Source organism: Ambystoma mexicanum, chromosome 3q, assembly GCF_040938575.1.
Source record: "Ambystoma mexicanum isolate Mex_15411 chromosome 3q, UKY_AmexF1_1, whole genome shotgun sequence".
NCBI classification, from domain to species: Eukaryota; Metazoa; Chordata; class Amphibia; order Caudata; family Ambystomatidae; genus Ambystoma; species Ambystoma mexicanum.
In genome coordinates, this window is record NC_090926.1 from 196,471,339 (window position 1) to 196,495,502 (window position 24,164).

Genomic DNA, 24,164 nt, shown 5'->3' on the forward strand with positions numbered 1-24,164 from the left:
TATTTATTTGAAAATAGACAGAAATCTTTGACACAAAGTTGTGCGCATGAGCTTGTTAGGTCTGTTACTGCAATCCCAAATGTGTGCACTTTACGATACTACACACGATGCACGAAAAGATTCAGTGAACAGGTGATGAGAAGAGAATCGTTGGGACAGCAGAAGACGATGACACAGATATGCAGGATTACAGATGGGCACGAAAGATTATTATTTACAGTATTGGCACATATGTATGGTATTAGAATAGTTGATTAAAAAAATTGACCTTTTAAATTAGACTGAATTTTTATGATCGCTTTTTGGGGGAATTGTACTCAAATTTTATTAAATATATATATATATGGGTGGGCTAAGGGAATAGGTTACGGTAGGGGGAAGTGGGTGGTGTGGGGGTAAAAAAACGCAAAGAAATTCGGTCAAATTGGAAAAGGTAAAACGTTTTCGCTCAAGTAGACCTAAAACCATATGTATAGGTGGTAGAGCTGGGTAGAGGGTCAATGGAGGTGGGATGGATATACATAAAACGGCTCAGCTCCTCCATCGAGGGTAAAAAGGTGCTTCTTCTGGTCAGTTTTGAATCTTATTATAGCAGGGATAATGCTAGGATCTAAGACACTTTTTCGCCTTGCATTTTTTGACGAATTCTCAGAAGATGAGAAAGAATGCTGACAAATGATGTTTTTTCTGTTGCTTCTCAATGGGGGCAGGGAGTCCACCTCCACTTTGTCGCCTACCCCTCCCCTCCTTTACTCTTATAGCCCCCTGAAGTATTCAGGCATGGGAGACAGCAGGCAGGAAACAAGCTGAGCCGGTAAGTACAAAGGGAAATATATTTTTTATTTCTTCAGTTACAGCAGACAGTAAGGCAGGAGAATAGGGAGAATACATCCTTCAGGTCCAAGCTCCCAAGCTGAAGTCTCCAGCAACTGTCACTCTCAGATTTCCCAGCCACTTGCATTCGACATTCCAACAGGCATTCACAAAGCAGCATGTAGCACACAAACATGCAGGATACAACACACCTCCTTCCCTAACAGAACACAAAAACCAACCTAACACTCAAACCCACACAACCACTCAGAAACAACACCTTACAGACAACAACGCACAACAGGAAAAACTACACGCTAAAGTGAAACCAATAGTCTCTTATGACCTGGACTACCACACCAGGCGCTTGGGTCTGCCACACCCAAGCCTGAACTGCCCACAAGAGGTTATAAACCGCTACACATGAGCAGCAACCTCACCTACACTGACAACCATCAAAACAAAACATAACTCCATTATGCCCTGGCCTGCCTTTCCTGAGCGCAAGCCCACTCAACTACACAAAGCAACTCGCCACATAAACCGAAATACCACCATGCAACCAAACACCTACTAAACATCCTGAGAACGCAACGAGAAACACCACAAGCACATCCAAAAACAAGACCACAACCACATCCACATCCCCTTAGGAACAAATAAAAGGAAGAACAAAGAATTCACTCACTAGACAAAGAAGACATTAAACAAACGTAACTACAAGGGAGCAGAACGTCGAAACCCACGTACATGGTTGACTAGTCCATGTTCATGTGGAACCCAAATTTCCCATTCAGACACAGGTTAGTTACTCCTATGCCCAGGTGATACTCCAATATACATACAATGTACTTTAAACATCTTGCTAAATCATCAAACCACCAATGCTTCAACTACATTTACTGACTTCCTGCACATCAGTGCACTAATATCTACTCCCAGACATTAAACAACTCCAATGATTCCTTAGTACACTTACCCACTTTCTGCACAACAGTGCACTAATGTCTACTCCCAGACACTAGTTGACTCCTAGAAGCACACATCTCCACAACACTTCTAACTTCCTGCACCAACGTGCACTAATGTCAACTACCTGACATTAACCATCTCAAAAAACTAGTACCTCTCAAACAACAAATCCTACTCACAACGTGCATTTAGTAGGACCACTCCTCCACATAGTGTGCAGCCACTACTACACAACACGTTCATCTAATGTTACAACTGCTGCACCCACGGTGCATCTTCATCCAAAACTGCTGCACGCAAAACGCTCACCACACTTCCACTACAGCATGTAAAGTGCCTGCCACCACACCGGTTCGGCGAACTATAGAAATAAACAAACAAACAAACTCCATTGCTTCATCTCATCACACCATTTCACAACATCCAAACATGCTTGTACAGTGACAATGCAAACAAAAAGGCTCTCAAGGGTATTAGTGGTCAGGCAACGCCCTGACTTAACTTCAGATTAAAATATACATTCTCCTCAAATAAAATGTTGAAAGACAATAAACAACATTCCGCTAATGGTGAAAGCAACATACATGCAGGAACCACGCTGAGCCGGTAAGTACAAAAGGGAAATGCACTTTTTATTTCTTCAGTTACAGCAGAGGGTCAGGCAGGAGAATAGATGTAATACAACCTTCAGGTCCAAGCTCCCATGTTGAAGTCCACAGCAACTGTCACTGTCAGAACTCCCACGCACTTGCCTTCAACCTTCCATCAGGCATTCACTAAGCAGCACCTTGCATACAAACATGCAGGACACTACACTCCCCACCCATTATTTGTATCTTCTTCTTACTAATGTTTCGTACCTTTACATACTGATGCGGTAGCGGGCATGTAGTTATGGTTAAGTTTCTAAACTCATAGGAAGACCACTTTTTCGGCGGCCTATAACTTTACTTCCCCTGGAGGAATGCTCACCAAACTTTGCAAAAAAAGTATATGGGCCGCTCTGAATTTTTCCAGCAAGTTTGGTGAGGTTTCGTGCAGGGGGTGAGTTATAGAGGGGTCCTCAACATTTTTTTTCCCCATAGACTGAACGGGCGAAAACTTTGCACACAGCTTCAGGTCGAATAGCTGGGCGGATTTGCACCAAATTTGCGGCAGGACCGAGGGCTTGGGTCAGAAAGCATGCTTTTGTGTGTTTGCTGAAAATCCGACCAGTACTTGTGCTGCAAAGAACTGAAATGTACATGTCAAAAAATGTGTGATATCTGGCTCCGCTGACCCATTTCACTGTTCGCTCCGCGGACAGTAGGCTCATTGGCTTGCAGTACGCCGTGCTGTCGACGAACTTTGGAAGCGGCCAGTGATTAGCTGGAGAGAAGCAAGCTGTGCGTCAACGTTTTTGGGACCCGCCTCCATTGTGTTTCAGAGGACAGTGCGCCACTGAAAGGGAATGACAAACATAATGTACGGCATGTGGTGGTGGGAGGAGGGGATGTAAAGGGTGGGGGAGAGAGAAGTGGTTCATCAGAGATATGTGATTATTGGGTGGACAAAGACAGTGGTGTGCCTGCATTATCCGTGCATACTGCGGCAATTCGCCGGTCCCTGCACAGGCCACAACCATGTGTGGTGAATGCAGGCAGCTTTCGTTACAGCACAATAGCTTGTGCCACGACCTCTTATTGTGCTGAATGGTGGTACCTGAATAGCAGATGGTGAGTGCATTGCAAAACATATATTACGCCATGTGGTGGTGGGAAGAAGGCATGGAAAGTGCGGGGGAGTGAGAAGTGAATATCTGAGATATGTCAATAGATGGATGAAGATGTTGATGTGCCTGCAGTGTCCTTGTGTACAGCACCAATTTGTGAGTCTCTGCACAGTCGCCTCCCATATGTGCTGCATGCAGGCAGCCTTCGTTGCGGCATGATAGCTGGTGCAGAGACCTATTTCCGGGGTGACCAGTGGGAGCTTAATTGCAGAAGGGGAGTGCAATATAGCGCTATGAACCCTCAGGTATCTGAGCGCTGCTTATTATTACCCAAAGTGTGTGGTGCTCATTCCGACCTCGGAAGGATGAAAGGCTGAGTTTGGCCCTGCCGGGATTCGAACCTGCATTAGCAAGTTCTGCACTGATGTCAAAGCGAGCGCTCTACTCGCTTTGCCACTTGACCGGCTATAGCGATAGCGTATACTCCGGTGTGTTGCATGGACGGAGGCCTTGCAGCGACAATTATGTGCTGTAGTTGGATTCAGGTTTCACATTGTTCCCTTCTGTGTGTGGTACGTCAGCATTGCATTGTTGGGTTATTGCATGGGTGTGGTGCTTCTCAGCACATCCTACAGTGTTTAATCCATGGCTGCAGCTACTGGAGTGAACAGTGGTGCAGTGAGTCCACAGAGTGCAGTGTTGTAATACTGACAGTATTGAAGAGGGTAGGGATGAAGTGCACCTTCTATGTGCATGGATACTGCAGTGTGTGAAGTGGGCACAATTCTGCAATAGTGTGTGCATAGAAAAGGATATGGGCCATGCACCCAATAGTCTAGGCCTTGCCCACACCCACCACAACAATGCAGTTTACACTGTATCTGTCACAGACTCCTCACCTTTACAGAATGGTTGCTGACATGCAAATACTGTTGGTTGGTTCGGTTGGCAGTGGGGTGCCAGAGGATGCTTTAAGTTTGTAGATTCTGGTAGAAGGTGAATCTTTCTATGCATAGCCGTATAACGGTGCAGAGCTTGGGTAGAAGTGCCGTTGGCTGTGGTATATGTGTGGATTGTGGTACTTGGTGACATGTTGCCTTGCATGGCTGGATTACGTTGCAGTGGGTGTGGCGAAGGCCTAGACTATTAGGTGCATGGCCAAAGGATGTAGGCCGTAGGCCATGCACTCAAAAGCCAAGACCTTCACCACACCCACTGCAGCAATGCAATTTTCACAGCATCTCTCAGAGGGTGGTCACCTTCACAGAATGGTTGTGTTCACATTTTACTCTTCATAGAGCACCAGAAGTGCACTGACATGCATACATTGTTGGTTCCATGGGTGCGGTCATTGTTGGAACATTCTACTGTTTTTGGTGAGTGGCTCGATATTGTGCAGTGAAATGTCTTGCAGTGTGCCCACTGGATGCAGTGTTGGAACACTGTCAGTATAGAAGATGGTAGGGTTGAAGTGAATCTTCGATGTGCTTGGACATTCTGGTTTGTGTAGCGTCCGGCGAGCAGGCCAAATGTTGTGAAGATTGTGCAGTTTGGTTCCCAGTGACATAATACGCATGGGAGTGGTTAGGGGTGGCGGAGGCAGTGGTATGTTTGTGGAATCTGCTGTTACATGTTTCCATGCATCGCTGTGTTATGCTGCTGGGGTTGGGTAGAAGTGCCGCTGGCTATGTTACATTTGTGGATTGTTGTTTATGGCCACATGTTCTCATGCATGGCTCCATTATGTTGTGATGTGTGTCGGCAAGCAGTAGACTCTTCTGTGCATTGTCAATGGCATGATGGCTGTCGCTCTGGACAATTTCGGATGCTAACATCATGTTTTTTTCCCCACACCTTTGTACGGAAGGTGCTTTGGAAGCACACGCAATGTGTACTCTGAGTGTTGAACAGTAAATATGGAGTGCTGTACAGAAATGATAGTGTTGAAGGCAGACTTCTTGGCTGTGATTGGTGCATGCATGCATCTTTATTTCACAATCCTCAATGAGGGAGTGCTGGAAGAAGAACAGTGGAGAGCAGAGAAGGACTGTTCCTGCTTTACTGGGGTGTAGCCTTCTCTGTAGCTGGGAAAGCGCACGCACCACATCCTGCCATTCTCAGCATGGTGGGCATGCGAATGGAACTGTGGGAATTATGGAATCATGTGTCAAAGGTGTGGTTCACAGGAAGGGGTGGTACTACTTTCTCCCAATACTCTCTGTGTAATGAGATTGGTGGACATGGAGAGACACAGTGCTGATCGTGGGTGATACAGATGTACAGGATCTGTACAGGTATTCCATGCAAAGAGACTTTGCTGCTAATTTCGGTTGGAAGAAGTGGACGCTTTGTGGGCCAGTCTCGATGCATGCAGTTTTGGTGGGATGGTTCACCTTTGCAGATATGTGTCCTGTATCGTTACTGATGAAGTTGTTGTGGTGTATTATGGAGGTCTACATTTGGGTTACATGTCATATGGACGTTTGACCTGTCACCTGAAGAAGTTGATGACTGCAGTGATGCAGATTTTTTCCACTGCCTAGGTCGTTTTCTCACCCATTCCCCCAATAGGAGTATGGGACCATGCCGGTGTAATTTGTCCACAGCCACAGCTTGGAAGATGTCTCATGAACAGAAGCAGTGCTGCATTTATGTGCACTGGTGGCATGTTGTCCACCCACTATGAGAGCATGAATTTCCAAAATATACACTGCTTTCATGCAAATGGCATTTCTTTCAACGCCATTGGCAATATCATTTTCTTGTACACTGTGCACAAAGTGTTGCCCTTAATTCGGTGAAAAATGAAAGAGGAAAAGCAAACAGAAAGTCATACAAAGAGAAAAAACAAAAAAGATGGTTTGGAAGCATGTAAAAAACAGAAGAAAATGTAAAAAACACAAAAACAAAGAAAACATAAAAACCTTTCAGAGGGACCACTAAAGACCCAATCACCTACTCTGTTTTCCACTTCCAACATCACAGAGGCGCCAGGTAACCAGTGCAGAATCAGTTTACGCAGGGCAGTCAGCCGTGGAGAGGAGGAGAAAAAGGAGACATAAAGAGAAAGGCTTTGAGGTGCTTCCAGAACCAGCGTTGGTTCTCCTCAAGTTTCAGGGAGGCTGGGAGGCTATTGCACAGGGAGCCACAACTGGAAAAAAACATCTACCACCAACTGGTTGCATGCAGAAGCGATTGACCCTGAGGGAGTTGGAGGCGGATGAGGGAAGACCTCGAGCACAGAGATATATAGTAAGTGAGATTATTCAGGTCCCAGGGCCCAGAAGGCCTTGTGCATAAGGCAGAGGGTTTTCACCTTATTCCTCGCAGCCACTGGGAGCTATTTCAGACATTTCAGTGCAGAGGAGATACCATCCCAAGTCATGCAGTCCTCTTAGGAGAGTAGAAGTTGGCAGATTTAAAAAGAGCCTGTTGCAATAGTTCAGCCTAAACAGAAGCACAGCTGTGCAGACAGTGACCTTTTGGAAACTTGCTTTAGGTTGGTAAAATACATGCAGTGCTGCTTTTGGTGGCATATCTTTATGATTTATGTAGGAGATTGGTTAGTGAGAAAACCATTTTGTCGCATTGTCAGAAGGAAAGCAGAGAACTCCTGTTTCGATATTACAATGTATGATATGGGTAAATGAAAACGTTGCAAGCACATACCACTGAAGTGCCACTTGATGGTAGGGGATGTGAAAAAAATACAGTATGCTTTTAAAGAATGTAATGGACGCTCAGTGGAAGATACAGTGCACAGAAGCACTTATAACACAGTGGTAAACATACTGCGGAAAACGTTTTTATACCTCCATTTGATGGTGATTGGTGTGCATGTGGAGGCATGTGGATGCACAAATCTTGCATTCTTTCACTGAACTTTCTACTGCACGTGCTTTCGAGTGACAGGACAATTGCAGGCTGATGTAACGCTCACCTTGTATCCACAGGGATGCCTCTCGACCGGTCTGGGATGCTTCTAGGGACACGGCACATTCCCCGGGGTTTGTTCTGCCAGGAATCAGTTCTAGAAGACAGGAGGTGGATTTTAGCGACTACTCCTTCCCCCGAGACCCGCCTCCCTGTGCTCCCCTTGCGGTTTCCCCTTGGGACTTCTCTCACCTTCATTTTCGGAATGTTGCGCTCTCCGTCCTGCCGTGCTGGGCAGGGGCACGTTGTTGTTGGCACTGACCTGTCGAGTTACTTCACTGGCGTGGGCCGGAGTCCAGACCGGCTGCGACTCCCCTTTTCAGGTAAGTTTTTTCATATTTAAGAGTATTGTCTGTATTGATAGATGCTCCTATAACCTTCTTCTCTTGTCTTGCAGGGGCTGATGGACGAGCCGAGGCTGAAGGCAGAGTTCGAGAAGGCAAGGATGTGCAGGATGCAGCGCTGAAAGCGTCCTTGCAAGTTGGCTGACCTGTGCTGTTGTTCCTTGCAGGTCGCAGGAGGAATCCTGGAAGAAGTGATCGAGCGGGACCAGATGCCAAAGGAAGATGTTCGTAATGGCATAGGCCTTCCAGGAAAGCTGGGTAAGTAAGCTTACTTGATGTCTTATTCCTGCCTCTATTTTCCCGAGATGTTGCAGGAGGAGGATGAAGATGTCCCCGAAGACTCCGACTGGATGGAGGAACTGGATCTGTACAGGTAAGGGTGGCTGTGGTTCTTTGTCTTCTCTCGCCCGTGCAGGCCAGGATGCTGAGCAGGACCCGGTGAACGTCACGCTGCAAGAGCAGAATAACGCGAAGCGCGTGCCTCGGGTAGGGCGTGGTTTAAATACCCAGCAGGTATCCCAGGTGCCTTTGGGGTGGGCCCCGCCCTGGATATTAGACTGCTTGTTGCAGTTCCCCGTTGATCCTTGTGGGGGCAGCCATGTTCGCCCATTGTCCATTGAAACCCACACCTGCCAAGTAAGCCTGATGCCAACGGCGCCAGGATTGAGTCCAAGGCACCCGAGAGTGAATTGGGCCCTTCTGGCCTTGTTAAAGTACCGTGGTGTGGGCCACAGAGCCCGAGTCCCATGGCCTGGGGTTAAGGTCGTGACAGCTGATTTTGTAATGGTACCTATGAAGTGTTGTGCAGAACTGACAGCGTTACATGCTAACATCTTGGATGGCATTGGTCGAATGGTGTGTGTCTATTTACTCGTACCCAATGAGGAAGTGGTTGACAAAAGACAGTGGAAAGGAAAGAAGGACTGCTCCTGCTTTACTGGGGTGCGGCCCTCACAGTAGTTTGGGCAGCGCACGTGCCACAATCTGCGCTTCTCACCATGCTGGCCAATAGACATGGGACTTTGGGGATTATCCAATCAAGTACTGTGGGTGTAGTTTACAGGAAAGGGCAGTCATACTGTTCTACATTACTCTGTGTAGTGAGACTGGCTGACATGGTGAAACGCATTGTCTTGACTTTGGGTGATGCCTTTGTGAGAGATCTGCACACGTATGCCCTGGAAAGACACTTTGATGGTAATTTCGGTTCGGAAGGAGTGCACGCATTGTGGAACGCTGTATACGAGCGCATTTTCGCCAACCTGCATGCACTTTGCAAAGACCTGGTCACTTTTGCTACTACCGATGTCATTGTCATCCACTACGGCAGCATGCATATTGGTTACGTGTCTTGTTTAGGGTTGTTCTGTCGACTGAAGAGGTTGCTAAATGTAGCGAAGAGGCTTTTTCCCACTGCCAAGGTGCTTTTCTCATCCATAACACCACGAAGAGTATGGGATAATGCTCCTGGATGTTGTTCCGAGCCAGAGGCAGGAAGGTGTCTCATCAACAGAAGCATGCTGGTGGGATGTTCTTCTGCAACAACCTCATTAGTTGAGCAAATGCAGAGTTTTTCTAAGCAAATGGCATTTCGTTCTCACCCATTGGTAATGCTGTTTTGTTTGCCTGTCTTCAAGATGCAGTGAAGAGTTTACTGTAACAATGTCAGCACAAGAAAACACAAAATCAAAAACTGAAAAAAGGTGTTTCTGCAGAGGCATTAAACAAAGAGAAAAAAGCCTCTTTTCAGAGCTGCCCCTTGCAACAAATCCCCCTACCCTGGTTGCAAGTTATTCCCCCACGCCTGCACGAAGCATGAAAGCCACATCCAGGGATTTTGAGGATGGCGGCCATGGAAATGGGACTGTGGGGATTGTCCAATCAGGTGCTCAGGGTGTGCGTCACAGGAAACGGCTGCAATAGGAAGCAGGACTCCTCCTGGTTTACTGGGACACGGTCCTGACTGTACTTGGGGAAGCGCACATCCCATATTCTGCGCTTCTTACCATGCTGGCCAATGGAAATGGGACTGTGGGGATTGTCCAATCAGGGTGTGCGTCACAGAAAAGGGTGGCAATTTCTTTTTTCATTACTTTGCGTAGTGAGGGTGGCAGGCAGATGGAGAGACACACTGGGGGTCATTACGAGTGTGGTAAGGGGTTAACGGCACCAGTAAAGGTGCCGGACCCGTCAACCCCTTACCGCCGCATTACGAGGTCCTTTAGTGGGTCCCGCTAAGTGCGCCTGGTAATACCAGGCACCCTTAGCAGGACCCGCTAAAGGACCAGCATGCTAACAAGGGGCCCGTTGTTAACGGGCCTGTTAGCATGGTCCCCATTCCCATTGAGCCCTATGGGGGCTCTAATGGGAATGAGGATTGGTTCCCTGAATGGGGAAATACCGGGTCCTCCAAGTTTGGAATGGCCCAGTATTTCTCCATTCAGGGAACCCGGACCCGGTATGTGGAATGGGGCTAGCCATGGAGCTAATAGCGCCATGGCCACCTCCAGGGACGTAATGACCCCCACTGTCTTGATAGTCGGTGATGCCTTTGTGGAAGATCTGTTCCAGTATGCCATCGAAAAAGGCTTTTATAGCAATGTTGATATGGAGGGAGTGGAGGCTTTGTGGTGCTGTGGCGATATGTGCAGTTTTGGCGCTGTGCTTGCAGTATGTCGATGAGTGGCCACTTTAGCTACAGTACATGGTGTGGTCGTGTACTATGGAGCGTTGCATTTGGGTTCCATGGCTTGTTCTCGTGTGTACCGTCAACGGAAGAAGTTGATTAAAGTAGCGCAGTGCATTTTTCCCACTGCCAAGGTGCTTTTCTCATGTATACCACCAAGATTAGTATGGGACTATTCAAATGATTGCTGTCGCCAGCCAGAGGTCGGAAGGGGTCTCATCAACAGAAGCATGCGTGACTTCTTGTGTGCTGCTGGGATGTTCTCCTGTGAGAATGACAACATTGGTTCTCGATAGATTCACCTTTTCAAGGCAATTGGCATGTCTTTGTCGTCCAGTGGCAATGATATTTTGTTTCACAATCGACAGGCTGCACTGAAGACCCTATTGTAAGAATGTGAGCTGACCTACAAAACACAAAAATACTTATAAAAAACAAACAAAAAAAGGTGTTTCTATGGAAGCACCTTTAAAAAAAAAAGGCTCTTTTCAGAGCTGCCACTACTAACAACGTACCCTACCCTGGTTGAAATGTATTCCCCCACTCCCGCGCGCGCTCAGCACAAAAAGCCTGCGGAATCGCGATAGTAGCAGGATTGCACGTGTGACATACACCCCTTTTGCAGATGACGGCCATAGAAATGGGCCTGCAGAGGCTAAGGGATTCACTGATTTTGATAGGTTTTTAGTAGGGCACTGTAACCAGACCCTTCCTTTAGCATAGTTTTTTCTGTAAAGGGGATAGTTTGGCAGTAGTGCAACTTAACCAGAACGTCCCTCTAACAATGTTTTATATATGTATGTATGTATGTATGTATATATGTATATATATATTTATATATATTTGAATGGTCGGTATGGTAAATCAAACTGGGATTCATCTACTGTTTTCATTTGTCTAATCTAACCCCAATGTCATGATGTAGGGTGTATATAGTCACACTCCCCTCTATTTGTGATTAATATGTAGCCAGTATCATACAGACTGTTTCATTTTTCATAAACAAATCTGCTTTATTGTTTGGGTACTAGCCACTCTTGTATACATCTCTCTTTACTTGGAGCACATTCCTAGACAATGCATTTATACACATTCATTTGGCCAGACACAGAAGGGCCATCAACATAGTGGTTCATACAGTAAACATAAAACAACATATTGTTTAGACACAAAATGTGGACACTGTTGAGTGACAGTGTCTTTTTCTAATCCATTTCTTTAGTTATAAAGGGCCTGTCCTAGTTCAAGAAATGCTGATGGTTACTGAAATTGAAAGTCGACACAGTGTGTTTCGGTTGTCATGTCACCAACTGTGGTGTAGTAGTTAAGCAGCCTTCATCAGGATGATGACATGATTCTAGATAACACAAACATATGTGTGTTGTGTCTACAAAGGAAGACAAAAGAGGGGCGGTGAGGGAGGTGACCATTTTCTTCAAAGAGAACGTAAAACTACATAAATAAAAATGAGAGGGCAAATAAATGGAAGGGCTTCATACCTTTTTTAGTGGAGGCCTGTCCCACAAAAGGTGATGGTTGAAATCCCTATCATCTGGCGAAGTTCAGAGTGGGAACACACACTACATCACCAATCTAAAAAGTAAAACAACGTTTTAATATGTAGTAAAACTATGCTCACAAAAAGTATAATCAACTCTGTACCACAGTCTGTATTTTACCGTTTGGGATAAAGTGGTCATGAATTCAGGTAATCGTGGAAATCCAGAGTCCACGATTCAGGAATGGAGGACAAATGTAAAGGGATGGGTTTGTGAAAAAACCCCTCTCCATACAAACAGAAATAACGTTTCTAAGTACGACTACGGTTTGATGCACAAACATTTTAAATAGGCATCCACTATAGATTAAATAAGTGGGTACATCCTTTGATTTAAACAACAAGGCCAAAAATGAATACATGAAAAATAGATTGAACAATGCACCAGGTATCTTGTGTGCAGCAAAATGATTGAAAAGCAATGCGTGTGAATTTAACACTATGAAGGTGCACAGAGTGCGGCAAATCCAGCATCTAGCTACTGGACTAGGACAAGATTCTAAAGTAACGTGCCCCCGCTATTCCAGTCACCGCAAGGACATAGCACCCACGGCCACTCAAAGTGATCAAGCGGATACTACCGCATATTAGACGCTCTGCCTCGAGTGTGTACATGACATACTTAATTTTACAATCCAAACACACAGCGGGGTACCACAACCACCGGCAATGATCAAACAGTACTTACAGTCCATACCGCGCTGCGGAAACATTCAGGAGATACTGGTTGCTAAGCAACTCAACTTAACATAAACGTGCCCATTTAAAGGTGTAGTCCCGGGACAGCCATGTTGGAATGGAGTACGCCAGGCAAAAAGCATACAAACCGTCAGGTTTTCTACCTATTGGGGTTCTACAACTAATTCCCATAGACATTGTATCACCTTTTTAGTATAAAATAGTTGGTTTCACTATTATTCAACCTATTTCCAAACCATGCTAATGTTTGGTCACATATGCAAAGCCATTCAATCCAAACACTATATAAGTACACCAATTGGGTGTGATTTATAGCAGATTTCATTCAGCTATGAAATAAATTCCAGCAAACTTAGTGAAGCAAACTGACGGCATTAAGAGAGCCTCAAATATTGTGTACGGAGAGGCAAAGTTATACCACAACACATCACTATCTGCAGAACTAGTAAAAAGTCTCTCTCTCGCCTATGTAAAATAAGTATCTTAGGCTACAAAGGTCCTTTGTATATATAGTGAGCCTAATCCTCGCAATGTATTGTTTATACAATTCATCAACCATATCGGTTGCCCATGGGCCTGGTGCGCTTTACAAATAAACAAAAAAACATCAAACTATCGCCAAAATGCACACATTGATTAATCTATTCATGTGCTTATGTAAAGTAAAAAGGAGGGAGCTTGTGATCCATTTTAACTGTCTTCACACTTTGAGTATATTCATACTGGTGACACCTGGAATTATTTTAGCAATAGACCAGCATACCACAGTCAGTGGTGTCGTCAATACCACTCATGTTTTGAACAATGCATTGTTCTCAACAAATATTCCAAAAGACTTTTCCAGCCGGGTTTACACCTCCAATGTGTGGAGATCCATTATTTTAACATTAATATACAATGGACATACGGAATCTCACTACATTTTCAACATATATACAGCTGATGGTTTCTATTATGCAAGAATGGCATACATGTAATAGTTAGTCAATGTGTTTGGATGGCATCACATTTTGAGTATATTAAGGTAGGTGACATTTAGTCAATGTAGTCATTTAGGATGGCATCACATTTCGAATATATTAAAGTAGGTGGTATCAATTTGGTTGGCATGAAGTAGAAACCCTCAAAAACAGTGGTGTCAAATCATTCATCTTCTTTGCAATTAACATTTCACAGAAAACCATTCCGAACCATTCAGAGAGCCTAAAAAACTCCCCTGTGTGGCGGTCATATATTATACATAGATATAGATTTATGGAGAAACAGAGGGTAAACATATTTACAACCAGTAGTACATATTCTGTACATTTGTATAGATGTTTCATTTAGTCAATATTATCAGAGACAGTAGAAGGAACAATGAAGAAGGGATAAACCATTTAGGTGAAGATCAGATTGTTCCATTCTACCGAAATGTTCAGACCGTGCTTCACTGTATTCACGTTATAGATCCAACATTGTCCTAAATTATATAGCTGTGCTACCATGTCTACACCTCTAGGGTGAGGTTTTATCATCTGTATAACAAACCATACAAGTTCTCTGTCCGTATGTCCCTTCTTTTTGTAGTGTTCCACAAGTGGCTTATCCGGTGTCTGGTTTCTGATGCATGAGCGATGTTCAGATATTGTTTGTCTTATTTCCCGAATGGTTTTGCCCACGTACAGCAATTTGCATGGGCATTCAATTATGTAGATCACGAAATTGCTTTTACAATTCGTATGATCTCTCAGTTCCCTTTTGAGGGCTCCATGTTCAAACCATTTGTTAGTGATGGTGAAATTACAAGCTACACATCCACCACATTTGTGGTGACCTTGTACGGGAGGTAGGCCCCAGAACGGCTGGATTCCGTCCTTCTGCTGTGTGACATTCTATGTTTGTAGCACGGTTTGTCTTAGGTTAGCACTTTTCTTGGATGCAAACAGAGGTTTTTGATCCAATGTCCCTGGTTGTTTAACCAAGTGCCAGTTTTCCTGGATGATTCTTTTTATCTAGTTACTTGCGGGGCCAAACGTGGTGACACACACTAATCTTTCATGTTTTTCTCTATTCTGTTTGGTCAACGCCTGTTCCCTGTTTGTGTTAGCAGCTCTATTCAGATTATGTCTTATCATTTTCCTGTGTTAGTGCCGATCTGTGAACCTTTTCCTCAGATGTTCTGCATGGTGCACAAAATCCTCCTGTGTGCTACAGTTCAGCCGAATCCTGTGAAACTGGCTTTATGGTAGATTTAGCTTCAGGCCAGCCGGGTGAAAGCTGGTGTGGTGTAGTAGTCCATTACAATCTGCTGGTTTCCTGTAACGCCTACTCGCATATCCATCTGTATTTTAATAGACACTTAGGTCCAGAAAACGAATTCTGCAGTGATCAAATTCCACGGTGAATTTCAGATGTATATCACATTGGTTTAGCCATTCATAAAACAGACCGAGTTCGCTCTCTGTACCAAACCAGATGTAGAACACGTAGTCTATGTACCGTTTCCATAACGTAATGTGGCTGGCCCATGGATTGTAGAAGGAAAAAATATACAGAGACTCAAAATTTGCCTGCCATATAAAGGTTTGTCACATCTGGGGCAAAGATAGCCCCCATACTGACTCCTTTTTTCTGCAGGTAGAGCTGTTTTTTAAAATCAAAAACATTTTCAAACATTGCTAGTCTAGCACATTGCACAATAAAACTACTTGGTGGTTTTAGTGGAGTACTCCTCCTTTCCAGGATTGTGTATAGAATATCTGGACATCACCTTTGGGGAATCGATATGTAAAGAGATTCCACATCCAATGTCACCATGATATCATCTTGTCCTTTAGGTGTCCTACTCAGTGTGTTAATCATGTGTGTAGAATCCTTCACATATGATTCCATAGCTGTTACAAAAGGTTTTAGAAAATATTCAGCATATACGGACAGGGGTTCCAGAATGGAATCTATGGCTGTCACAATGGGTCTTCCCGGTGGGTCTGTCATGTTCTCATGTACCTTGGGTAAGATGTAGAACGCTGGTGTCTTGGGGTGTACTTTGGTGAGAAAATCGTTTTATTCATCACCTATCCACTCCTTGTTGTGAGCATGTCTGAAAAGACTCTCCAATTCTTGATATATCCATTGAGTGGGATCTGCAGGTAATTTCTTATATGAGGCTTCGTCTGCCAGTAGACGTTCACATTCAGCATCATATTTCTTTGTGTCAAGCAGAACAATTCCACCACCCTTATCATCTGGTTAGATGGTAATAAGAGGATTCCTCCGTAAAGCCGACAAGTATATTTATTCTTCTCTCATGAGATTGTCTGCTTGGTAGTTGTTTTGATCAAGTACTTCCAGACTTTGGCGAATGAATAGGTCTTCAAAAGCCATTATTCTGCAGGGCAAGTATAACTTGGAGGAATAAATCTAGATTTTCCTTTTCCACCTGTCTGATTGTCTAACTGAATGTTATGTGAGTTATCTCTCTCTTGCGTTGGTAAATGGATTTCAAAAAAGTGTTTCAGTCAGATATTCTGGAAAAACTTGTGTAGTTCAATTTCGCACTGGAATGGATCAGTTCTGGAAACGGGAACAAAGGATAGACCTTTTTGAAGTAAAGTCAATTCAGCCTTCTCTAGTTTGTATGCTGAGAGGTTGATGATGGCTAGTTCGTCACTCACTTGTTCTGATACCACTGCTGCATTTTCATTCAGTCGTGTTGTGGCTGGTTCCCTCCGTTCTGGCCTCTCTGACCTCCCATGTGAAAACCCTGTTGTCTCTGGGTGCTGAAGCCCCTTCCCCCTGTGAAAGTACCACTTCCCCCTGTTGATGTACAGGGGTCTTGATCGCTGTCATTTGAGGAGCCCGATGAGTTGGAGAATGTCACATGTCTATGTTGTCTCCTATTTCCCAGGTTTTGGTTCTGTTCAGTGTAGAATGTTTCTCTAAGGAATGGGTAGGTCCACTCTTCCTTGTAAGTGTCTATATCTTTCTGAAGTTTCTGTATTTTTCTGTCTTGGCTACATAGTCTAACTTTAATAATTTCTTCTTCTAGCTTTTCTAACTTCTTTTTAGCTTCAGTGATAGCTTGATTTTCAAGAAAAGCCTTCTCCAGCTCTGCCAATTGATCTTCCTGGGTCTTACATTCTTCCTCCGCTGTTTCAATAATTAATATTATCCAGTCTCTGGAAAATATGTTCCCCCACTCCACTGAAGTATTTCTTGAAGCGGGGATTGTCTATAAACGATCCTTGGACTGTTGCACACCTGTAGATCATCTGGGATAATTCCAGCATTGCAAGTATTCTAACATAAATTTCCCGTGTTGTTCGGTCCTTATTAGTTTTTTTCTTTTTCTGGTTAATTATTTCCAGAGCATCTTGATTTGTTTTTGATGTACCACCATCCGTATTTTCTTGGAAGAGTGGGGGGTCCTGAATCATTTTTTGAGAATGATCTTCAGAGAATGAAAATATGTTCACATTTTCCATATGCTCAAACTGGTATGATCTATGATGTACCAGTGTGCAAATCTCGACTGAATAGCTTGACAAAATGTACTGAATAGTTTCAAATCTAAGGGTTCCTGGTAAGCATTGAACGTCTAGGGGTTATGTAGGTAAACAAACAAAGAATCGTCAAGGCTATATATAGCCACACTCCCTTCTATTTGTAGCCAATATCATACAGACTATTTCATTTTTCATTAAAAAATCTGCTTTATTGTTTGGGTACTAGCCAATCTAGTATACATCTCTCTTTACTTGGAGCACATTCCTAGACAATACATTTCTACACATTCATTTGGCCTGACACAGAAGGGCCATCAACATAGTGGTTTATACAATAAACATAAAACAGCATATTGTTTAGAGACAAAATATGGACACTGTTGAGTGACAGTGGGCCTCATTACGACTTTGGAGGCAGCCATGGTGCTATTAGCACCATGGCTGCCTCCAAAATCGTGTCCAGGTCCGGGTTCCCTGAATGGGGAAATACCGGGCCATTCCGACTTTGGAGGGCCCAGTATTTCCTCCTTCATGGAACCCGGGCCCTCTCCTTCCCCATTCCCATTTGAGCGCCCATAGGGCTCAATGGGAATGGGGAGGGAGCTAACAACGGGCCTGTTAATTACGGGCCCGTTGTTAGCTCCCTGGTCCCCTCGTGGGACCCTCTATGGACGTCTGGAAAAACCAGAGATCCAGAGCGGGTCCCACGAGGGAACCTCGTAATAGTGTGGAGTGGGTTTAACGGCGCCGGCACCATTACCGGTGCCGTTAAACCCATTCCGCACTAGTCGTAATGAGGCACAGTGTCTTTTTCTAGTACATTTCTTTAATTATACAGGGACTGTCCTAGTTCAAGCAGTGCTGATGGTTGCTGAAATTGAAAGCCGACATGGTGTGTTTCGGCCGTCACGTCACCAACTGTGGTGTAGTAGGTAGGAGGCCTTCATCATGACGATGACATGATTCTAGATAACACAAACATATGTGTATTGTTTCTACAAAGGAAGACAACAGAGGGGCAGTGATGGAGGTGACCAATTTCTTCAAAGAGGACGTGAAACTATGTCATTAAAAATGAGAAGCACACTGAAAGGCGCAGGAAAACCCCACACACTGGACTAGGGTATTAGTGTAACACAAAATCTGGACACTGTTGAGGGACAATGGCCCTCATTACAAGTCAGGCGGTGGACCATGGTGCTATTAGCACCATGGTCCATGCCGGATTCCGCCATGGTGGATGGCGGAATTACCGCCCCATTCCAAGGTGAGTGGGGCGGTAATTCCCCATTCACCATTTGCCCTTCCCCATTCCCATTTCTGCCCCATAGGGCATAATGGGGATGGGGAAGGTGCTAATTACGCCACCGTAATTTACGGTGCCGTAATTAGCACCAAGGTCGCTTAGCGCCTTGGACTTTAACGCCTGCAAAAAGCAGGCGTTAAAGAGTGAATCAGGCGTTAAGGGTTAACGGCGCCGACAGCGCCGTTAAACCCTTAACGCCTGACTTGTAATGAGGGCCAATGTCTTTTTCTAATCCATTTCTTTAGTTATACAGGGCCTGTCCTAGTTCAAGAAGTGCTGATGATTGCTGAAATTGAAAGTCGACACAGTGTGTTTCGGTTGTCACGTCACCAACTGTGGTGCAGTAGTTAAGCAGCCTTCATCAGGACGATGACATGATTCTAGATAACACAAACATATGTGTGTTGTGTATACAAAGGAAGACAAAAGAGGGACGGTGGGGGAGGTGACCATTTTCTTCAAAGAGGAAGTAAAACTACATCAATAAAAATGAGAAGACAAATAAATGGAAGGGCTACATACCTTATTTAGTGGAGGCCTGCCCCGCAAAAGGGGCGGGTTGAAATCCCTATCATCTGGCGAAGTTCAGAGAGGGAACACACACTACGTCACCAATCTAAAATGTAAAGCAGCATTTTAATATGTAGTAAAACTATGCTCACAAACAGTACAATCAACTCTGTACCACAGCATGGATCCTACCTTTTGGGATCAAGTGGTCACAAATTCAGGTAATCGTGGAAATCCAGAGTCCACGTCTCAGCAATGGAGGACACAATCTACAAATGTATAGGGATGGGTTTGTGAACCTTGACATTCAAGTGAGATGTAGTGGGGGATGGAGAACAGAAAGGTAAAGGATATCAGAGTGTGAAGGGATGAGTAGCGAGAGATTAAGTTAACCATACCTGGTGGAGGTGAGTTCAGAAAGGGAGTGGTTGTGCATGTTTAGGCATCCCACGTGGAGGTCATGAGTGAAGATTTGGGGAAGTTGAAGAGGGTACATGTGGCAAAGTTCAGTAGCTTGTCAAGAGGATGACAGGAGTGCAGAGGGTGACACCTGAGGAGGCTACAGTAGGAGTGCAGGCTGTTGAGGACTAGGGTGTGGATGGAAGTCTGAGTGGACTAAAAGGTGAGATGTGGAAGTGGGTTGTTCACAAGGTTAAGCGGGCCGATGAACAGTTTGAGTTTAAGGTCAATGATAAAGAGAACTGCATGGTTGCGGGCCTTGGGAATGGGGAGTGGGTGACCAGCAGACAGGAAAGACGGCAAGGGAGAAGGCATTTGGTGTTGGAAGCTAGGAGATACTTCACCTCTGTTTTGTGTGATCTAAGCATCAATCAGGGTAACGATATACTGTGGCAAACGGCATAGAGTTGGCCAATAATGTGATGAGATACTTCTGGGTGAAGGTTGGGAAAGAAGACATAGATTTTTGTGTCATCAGCAAAGAAATGATAGGAAAAGACAAAGAAGGGGATGTGTTTCCCAAGAGATACGGTGTAGAAAGTGAATAAATATGGTACAAAGGAGAGACCCTTGAGGGACCCCCACTAGGTGGAGAGTAGCAGACGATGCTCTGCCACTCCAGGAGATAGAGTGGCCCGTCAGGTAAGAGGTAATGCAGGCATGGGCAATGCCCTGGAACTGAGGTGAGAGACGTTTGAGGAGACCCGAGTGGTTGACACTGCAGAAGGCAGCAAAGAGATCAAGGAGGGTGGGGCTAGGTGGGAGTGATGAGCATTTTTAAGGAAGATAGAGACATGGGTCAATGCTGTTTCCCTAGATTGACGACAGTGGAACACAGAACGGATGTAAATAGCTGAATCTATGGTTTGCAGGTAGGTGGCAATGCATTTGAATACTACACACTCCACGATTTTAGAATAATGAGTGAGAAGGAAAACCCAGCGATAGATGCCAGAGTTTTTGGGGTTCGGCATAGCTTTCTTTAGGATAGATATAATGGTGGCCAGACTGGTAGGATGCCAGGGGACAGAGAGAGAGAGATAGTTAGATGAGATGGAAGGGCTAAGAGCAGGTGATCACTACCAGTTTCTTGACAGTCTAGTTTGCAAAGGGATCAGTCGTAGCACAGGGTGGCTCAGCAGACAAAGTCTGGTCTCCACTTCATTCAGAGTCATAGACAGGAAGTTAGAGAGAATGGAGGGAGCAGGGAGCGGGGGGAGATAGCAGATGGAGGAGGAAGAGAGAGAGCAAGACAGTCAGGGTGTTACAAATTGTAAAGATTTTTAGAAGAGAAGTAGCAAGCACATTTATCAGCAGAAAGAGAAAGGGGGATGGAGGGGTGTTGAGGGTTATGGATAGCTTCCAGGTGTGGGAGTGGAAAGAAGAAGATAGCTTGGTGCGATATCATGTCTTGGCACATCCATGGCAGAGGAGAGACTGTGGAGGGATTCTATATAGGAGGCAAGGTGGGAAGGGGATTGGATTTTGCACCCAAAGTGTAAAAGGAGGAGAATCATTACCCTCAGCAGTTCAATGGATGGAGAAATCCAGGGTTGGGGATATGCGTGGGAGGGAGTGAAACAATGAGCAGGATAATGGTGTTCACAAGGAGCAGCAACTGCTAGGGGGAAGTCATAGAAGACCTTTGCAGTCGATTTGGCAGTGGGTGGATAGATCGCCTAGAAGAAATTGAATTGATTTAGACAGGGAACTATGGGGTCAGGGTAGAATTTCCATATGGCAACCAAGGATGGGGAGGATTCTGGGAGACAAGCATGAGAAGCTCAAACTTGGCGCTCAAGACACGCTAATAGCCCATTAAGGAAGCATTAATATACTGTGCTTTACTTAAAGGATATGGATGCACACATTTAGTGTGGGGTTCCCCAAGTGCGATGTCCTCAATCCAGTGTGTTGTGATGCCATCAAATCATTGCAAAGAAGCAATCAGTTTGGTCAGATTGTTATGATGTGTGAATCGTATGCAAAAAATATGAGACATAGCTGTACCTGACCTCCACACTGCACAATTTTCCACCCCAATATTTTGCAGAGTTTAGTCAGTTTGTGTTCTAGATGCAAGCGGGAGTTCCTAGTGTTATGTGAAGGTTCCTTTACCTGCCTGAAGCAGCCCTGGTCTTTAGAGTCACTGTTCTTTTATTTGTGTGCAATGCCTGGTATCTTAACGTGGAATGAGGTAGAGGGGGAGTGTGGTAAGATTCAATGTGACATCTGAAACTATAATGTGGACTCTTTGTAACGTCGATGTTTACTTAAATTCAGATCTTTTCTGTTGGTTTCCTACAGACACCGACTCCAAATGGAAGACGTGGCGAGGGGGGCTCCAGAGAGCACCACCCACTTTGCTGAATATGGTGATGTTCACAACTGGACAGATCTCCTCGACTTATTCAATCACACCTTTAACCTCTGTGAAATAGAGCTGGATGAAAATGTCAAGAGGGTTATGATCTTCATCCTCTATCTGATCATCTTTATAGTTGGACTGGTAGCAAACCTGCTGGTGGTTTGGGTTAACTGGCAGTCCTGGAAGAGCCGAAGTGCCATTAACATATACATCTTGAACATGGCTCTTGCTGACCTCGGGGTGGTTCTCTCCCTGCCCGTCTGGATGCTAGAGGTCGTTCTGAACTATAGCTGGCTCTGGGGTTGGTTCCTCTGCCGGTTCACTCACTACTTCTACTTTGCTAACATGTACGCAAGCATCTTCTTCCTGACAGGGCTCAGTGTGGACCGGTACCTGTGTACACGCTCAACGTTGCTCTTCTGGCGCCAACACCAACAAAAAATCCGCAGGGGTCTATGCATAACCATCTGGGTATTGGCTCTCCTCCTTCCCTTGCCTGAGGTAGTACACATGCAGACGATAGACAGTTTCGACCCCATCTGCATCTTTATGGCTCCCTTTGAATCATATGATGAGTGGGCCTTGGCAGTCAGCGTCCTAACTACCATTATAGGATTCCTGATTCCTTTTCCGATCATTCTTGTGTGCAACATCTTGACCGCTCGTTACATCAAGACTTCCAACAAGCCAGACAGCAGGAAGCATTGCTGGCTGATCTATGCCTACATCATTGTGTTCCTGATCTGCTGGTTGCCCTACCACTTGACACTCACTCTTCTTACCCTGCAAGGGAACCACATTGCCCTTAACTGCTACGTTGTGCACCTTCTGTACTTCTTCTATGACCTCATAGACTGCTTCTCTCTGCTTCACTGCTTGGCCAACCCCATCCTCTACAACTTCCTCAGCAGGAACTTCCGGGCAAAACTCATCACTGCAGTGGTTAAGTACATCCCCAAGGAGCACATGACCAAAAAGGAAGGTGATCCATCAACGTCAACCACCGGCCACTCCATTGTCATCACAAAAGATAACCTCCAGGGTAATTCTGTAAAATGGGGAGAGACAGTACAGGCTTGTAATATCCCATGAAGGAACCCCAAAACTCTATTGGTAGCCACTGCCTATAACCCTCAAATTTCTCAGAAAGCCTTGTGATTACGAAGAACATTGTGCAACAGTTTATCATGGAACAGCAGCATCCGTGACACCCTGTGATTGAACTCAGCGATTACGTTTGCTCAAACTGGACTAAAAGATGTGCTGTGTAATTTGATAATGTCACTGTACTATGCTTAACAGCCCATCCAAACAGAACTGGGTCCTGCTATTGGCCGCTTCCCCAATCTTCGGATTGGCGAATAGCGTTGATGATGTATTAAATGGTGTACACATTATTTTCAATTACAGAACAATAGACAGATTTTGCCAAATGATATCTAAACAATATTTTTGTATACACTTTGATGCCTTGCCAGGGGCTGTTCTGTGCACAAACAATGAGCCTTTCACTGGACTACACAAGTTTTTATGATTCACGTTGGACGAGAGGAGAATGCAGGATTAAAACCATCATCATTTAATTAAAAAAAGAATATATTTTATTTATTTTATTAAAAAGGTATTATAACTTTATCATATGTTTTTGACCTTTGCAGCAAAGAAAATTCCAAACTGTCTTTCAATCCATTAAATTACTTATTTACTTTCCAAGGTACTGTTTTCCGTTCTGTTCTGCTCCGTTAATGCATTTAAAAAAGTCCTCCAAGCAATAATTGACAATATTCGTTCCCGCTGCATACAAATGACTACCAGAGCAGTAAAACTAAGAATAGGTGAACACAGATCTAACATCAGACTGAAACGCACTACCACACCTCTGGTTGAATATTTTCTGCAACTAAAGCATTCTGATAAAGATATCAGATGGACTATCCGAGAGAAAGTTATGGTGCCCAAAAAGGGTTTTAACATAGCGGCCATGCTCCTCAAGAGAGAACAACTTTGGATTTTTAGATTAAAAAGTCATGTGAAAGAATTAAATGAAGGGATATGCTGGCAAGCTTTGGCAGTTTTGTAGAAATCATGTAGTCTCTGATTTCATAGCAAAACGCCAGAGTATAGACTGGGGTTGACCTCCAGATGCTCTACTAATAAGGAAAGTAACACCACCATACCGTTTTTACTATTGACATAGATTAGTGAATAGTAGTGCAATCAACCAAAAAAGGAAACAACCTTAGTGCACTAGACATTGTTGAATGTGTCAGCTTAATGAACATCAAGCAGTAGATGTTCCTAACCCGTATTTTAGGGTT

The 24,164-nt window shown here is 44.5% G+C and overlaps 1 protein-coding gene across 2 annotated transcripts in view; it reads left to right on the forward strand.

Moving 5' to 3' along the window:
* GPR182 (G protein-coupled receptor 182) overlaps window positions 1-23,559 on the forward strand; it is a 116,166-nt gene extending 92,607 nt beyond the window's left edge. For both annotated transcript variants that reach the window (XM_069653542.1, XM_069653540.1), the window contains exon 2: window positions 21,786-23,559. In XM_069653542.1, coding sequence (XP_069509643.1) covers window positions 21,799-22,938 — 1,140 coding nt within the window. In that variant the 5' untranslated portion in view covers window positions 21,786-21,798 and the 3' untranslated portion in view covers window positions 22,939-23,559. The remainder of the gene's footprint in view (window positions 1-21,785) is intronic.
* Window positions 23,560-24,164: the final 605 nt, after the last annotated feature.